This window comes from Chaetura pelagica, unplaced genomic scaffold (assembly GCF_000747805.2).
Source record: "Chaetura pelagica isolate M959 unplaced genomic scaffold, ChaPel_1.0 scaffold17, whole genome shotgun sequence".
NCBI lineage: Eukaryota > Metazoa > Chordata > Aves > Apodiformes > Apodidae > Chaetura > Chaetura pelagica.
Window position 1 is genome coordinate 10,689,870 of NW_009970726.1, and position 4,610 is coordinate 10,694,479.

General features: G+C 38.3%; 1 protein-coding gene across 1 annotated transcript in view; it reads left to right on the plus strand.

The window, feature by feature from the left end:
* ESYT2 (extended synaptotagmin-like protein 2) overlaps positions 1-4,610 on the plus strand; it is a 93,703-nt gene that overhangs the window by 84,722 nt on the left and 4,371 nt on the right. The window contains exons 16-19 of the mRNA XM_010007046.1: positions 460-546; positions 1,251-1,400; positions 2,840-3,228; positions 4,516-4,610. The exon at positions 4,516-4,610 is cut by the window's right edge and continues 49 nt beyond it. Coding sequence (XP_010005348.1) covers positions 460-546; positions 1,251-1,400; positions 2,840-3,228; positions 4,516-4,610 — 721 coding nt within the window. The remainder of the gene's footprint in view (positions 1-459; positions 547-1,250; positions 1,401-2,839; positions 3,229-4,515) is intronic.

The window sequence follows — 4,610 nt, forward strand, 5'->3', positions numbered from 1 at the left end:
CTTTCCCTCCCTCTCCCCCAATTAATGGGTTGCTGAAAGTAGTGAGATTTGGCAGTGAAATCTTCCACGTGGCTACTTGGAAAGTAGAAGGAAAAATACTAGTTTCTTGGAGTTTCATTGAGTTACTTCAATCCTTACAAGAAAGAATGAGAAGAGAGAGAATATGTCAGTCTGAAGACATCGCAGTTGTTCATAGACTGGTGTGAAGTAAAGGTTTTATAGCAAGAGTTTTACTTTGCATACAGCAGCTTTAATACAAAACATATTGTATTGCATGTCCTGTTCATAGTTACATGTGATTTTATATCTGCCTTGGGTAGATGCCACTTGGCCTTTGTTTAAATATGTCAGGTTTCAGACATAAATTCTGCAGAGCCAAAATAAAACATGTACTCAGTGATTGACTCTGGCTTTATTAGACAAAAATGTTTTATAATTTGTATGCTTCATGTTCTCTAGATTCGATACAAGACGAATGAACCAGTATGGGAGGAAAACTTCACTTTCTTTGTGCACAATCCCAAAAGACAAGATCTTGAAGTTGAGGTATGTTGTCTCTCTCTTCAGATACTTTTCTGAGACATTTCAGTAGTAAGCTTTAGGCATTACAAGCTGCTGTGAAATGAGACTGAATATATTGTGAATGCTGTTGTAACTAAAGTGGTTTCTAAGAACAGGCTATGAAATGTCTATTTGCATTTACTACTAAAAGGAAGAAAAACTATAACCAGTGTCTTACCAGAAGAACATAGTTGATGGCTGTCTTACTTTAAAAAAAAGGGGAAAAAGTAAGTTTTGATACCTGTTTTGAACCTTAAAAGTCTTAATTGCTTGCAGAAATTGCTGTTATCTATCACTAATTTGTTTCCTCTCTCATCCCACAGAAGTCTGTGAGAGATTGAAGTATAAATTAGGATTGTCATAGTTACTGTTCCTCTTACAGTTTTTGGAATTAATTTTCACATACATTGTTTGGAAACCATGTAATTGTTTTGATCAGAGGTCAGGCAGATGTAGATATGATGGTTGGTTTTTTGTATTACTTTTTCTGTAAAATATTAAGAAACTAGGCACAGAGTGTATTTGCTATTTCTGTCTTTAATGTGAAGTGACCTTATGATCAGGGAAATTTAGTTTAAGAACAAACTACATTTGATACTGTTTGAATTTTTTGTTTTTTAAATAAAACTGTAATTTCCTTTCCTTTCTCTGCTTTCTTACAAGATTACTTAGCTTCTGTGTTCCTTCAGGTGCGGGACGAGCAGCACCAGTGTTCTTTGGGGAACTTCAAACTGCCTCTAAGCCAGTTACTGGAGAGTGAAGATTTAACTATGCATCAGCGGTTCCACCTGAGCAACTCTGGTCCAAACAGCACTATAAACATGAAGATTGCACTCAGGGTACTCTAAACTTTTCCTATTACAAATATCTGAAAGCATATTTAAGACTATTGTGACTTCTAGCTTCTGTTGTGATCTTCTAGCTTTATGAAGAGGATGGTGCATTTCCTTGGGTGTCACAATGCCAGATGTCCTTAGCTGTCTAAGTGCTATCAAGTACACAAACATAACCTCTAATTTAAATATCTTCTATTTTGAAAATGGAAAATTCTCTGAACAAAACAGTAATCAGCTGTATGAATTAAGACTGAGGTTCCCCATTCGTTTTAGGTTTGGAAATAATGTTTGGAATCTGAATTTCTTCAAGTCTGTTATGACTCTGTAGGTTACAGATCAATTAAATCAGCTTTATCTTATAGAAATGGAATGGAGGGTAATGATGTCTTAAAAGAATAAAAAAAGTAGGGAAAAAAAGGGCTTTCATAGTACTAGAAAAATTCGGTCCGACTTTAAAGAATGTTAGTTTTGAAGATGAAACTTGCATACCTGAAGGCTGGTTTGTCTTTCGTCAAAGCTAAATAATTTGGTTTAATAAGCTGTATCTTCTTGCAGACAGTGTGAAACTTCTGTTAACTTCTGTTATCTGTTCTTCTCTAAAGCACTTTATTGCTTACTCTTCGTTAATAAATGAAAATAATCTATCAAAGATAAAGTAAGGACAGTAAGTGAGGAGAACTTGTGATGTAGGATTAAATTTCAAAAGATTAGAAGAAAAACAATCATAGAATCCTAGGGGTTGGAAGTGACCTCAAAAGATCATCTAGTCCAACCCGCCTGCTAGAGCAGGATCACCTAGAGTACATCACACAGGAACGCATCCAGGTGGGTTTTCAATGTCTCCAGTGAAGGAGACTCCACAACCTCCCTGGGCAGCCTGTTCTAGGGCTCTGTCACTCTCACAGTAAAAAAATTTTTTCAGATATTAACCTTGAACTTCCTATGCTCCAATTTGCATCCATTACCCCTTGTCCTATCACTGGTCATCACTGAGAAAAGCCTAACTCCATCTTCCTGACACTCACCCCTTACATATTTGTAAACATTGATGAGGTCACCCCTTAGTCTCCTTTTCTCCAAGCTCAAGAGACCCAGCTCCCTCAGCCTTTCCACTCCCTTAATAACAGAACAGATTTCCAGGTGGCTGGAGTTGCAAAGTAAGTATCACTTGCAACAGAAGTGTGTAGAGTATGGGAAGGGAATAATAAGAATAATTCCACATGAGTGGAGAATTTCACATGATCTTACAGTTACTGCAGTTGCCACAAAGAAGATGAATCTGTGCTTTGCTGTGCAAATAATTTCTTATTGCAGAGTGAAGGAGTGTAAGTATTTTTGGTCCTGCATTAGTGTCTGAACTGAACTTGTCACCAACTAGAAACTTCTGTAGAAACAAATTTGTTGCTGTTTTTTATGCATGTATGCATTTTTATTGTACCTAGGTCCTTTCTCTTGAAAAGCAAGCAAGATCTCCAGATCATCAACACTCAGCCCAAGTAAAAAGGCCATCTCTTTCCAAAGATGCAAGAAAATCATCTTTTAAGCCTCAGGTTCCTGTCTCACCACCGTCTGATTCAAACAAACCTGCTCCAGCTTCCCCAGTGACTGACAGTGATAAAACGACTGATACAGCTGAAAAAAGTCAGCCTCCTAATGCCAGCCCCCAGTGGACAACAGATCTCAGTCGAAGTTCCTCTAGTCTTCATGCCTCTAACTTCTCTTACTCTCCCAGCCACCTCTCAGTCAAAGAGCCCACTCCTAGCATTGCCTCAGACATCTCTCTGCCCATCGCCACGCAGGAGCTACGGCAAAGGCTCCGGCAGCTTGAAAAGTACGCTCTTAATGACGAGGGTTTGCAATACGTCTGAGCTGATGCATTAAAAATGTTGTCACAGCAGCCAAAGAGTGCTTAGTTTGCATTTCAGTTATATTTTTTCCTATTGCAGTTTGAGCCTGGCATTTGAAAACCAGTCTGATTTTCTGCTTCCTCCCACTACCTCGGCTAGACAGATTCTGCAAAAAGTTACCTTCCCATGGCAAACATCTGCAAGAAAAAGTTCACCTTGTTCTCATAGCTACACTGTATAGTGCTAAGAAGAGTGGGATGGCAAGAGGGAAGGATATTTTTCAATACAACATTAATCACTGTCATGGCAATATTGTCTGTTGCACCACTGAATCCTATTAGCATTACTATTAAGCCAATTAAGCTGAATATAGCTGGTCTTTTTTAATTCCTCAGAGAAATAGTTGACTGTAAAGAATTTTAAATGAATAAACGGCTACTATTCAATTAATGAGGATTGCTGCAGCAATCCTAAATTCTCCTTTTTTGCTTTTTAACTTGCCTCAATGGGCAGCTATACTTGCCAGTAAAGATGTCTGAGCAGCCAGCCTGCTCTGAATAGGAGAGTGGAAGCCATTAATTCCCTGTTCATGTAGCTTCTCTGTGAATCTAAGTAGAAAGATTTTTATGTTTTAGTTATAAGGAATTGAGCCTATTTCTCTTCTTCTCTATTGGAGTTCATAGAATCAATATAGTAACATAGATTGGAAGAAGTCTCTGGAGGTGTTCAGCCCTCTGCTCAAAACAAGTCCCACTTCCCAGTTAGATCTGGTGTCTTGGGCCCTGTCCAGCCAAGTTTTTAGTATCTTCAGAGATGGGGATTCTTTAAACTTTCTTAGTAATTCTGGTGCTTAAACACTCCCCTGTGAAAACATTTTTTCTTATTTCCAATTGGAATTTTTGTTGCTGCAGCTTGACTGTGGCCTCTTGTTCTTCACTGTTCACAGCCACATTACTGCTCTAATCTTCATTTTAGAGTAAACAAATTCTTTACTGATAGTAGTTTTCAAAGCCCTAAAGAGCAGTTGATCTCTAAACTGACAAGAACAGCTCATTCCTTTGGAGAGCAGAGCTGTTGGACAAGGAGCCAAAGTACAAGAAAGTGATGAAGATGTGCTCATGTGCTAACTTGTGTGTTCTCTCTTTCACATTCAGCTAGTGAAAAGTTAAATGGGTAATACATGACTTCTGGAAATACTACTCAGCATGTATTTCAGCCAGGTTTTACTGTCAGTATGCATTTTAAGTGTAATGTTCTGTTTTTCCCTGCAGTGGAACAACTCTGGGGCAGTCTCCATTAGGACAGATTCAGCTGACAATTCGTCATAGTTCACAAAGAAACAAACTGATTGTGGTTGTGCATTCCT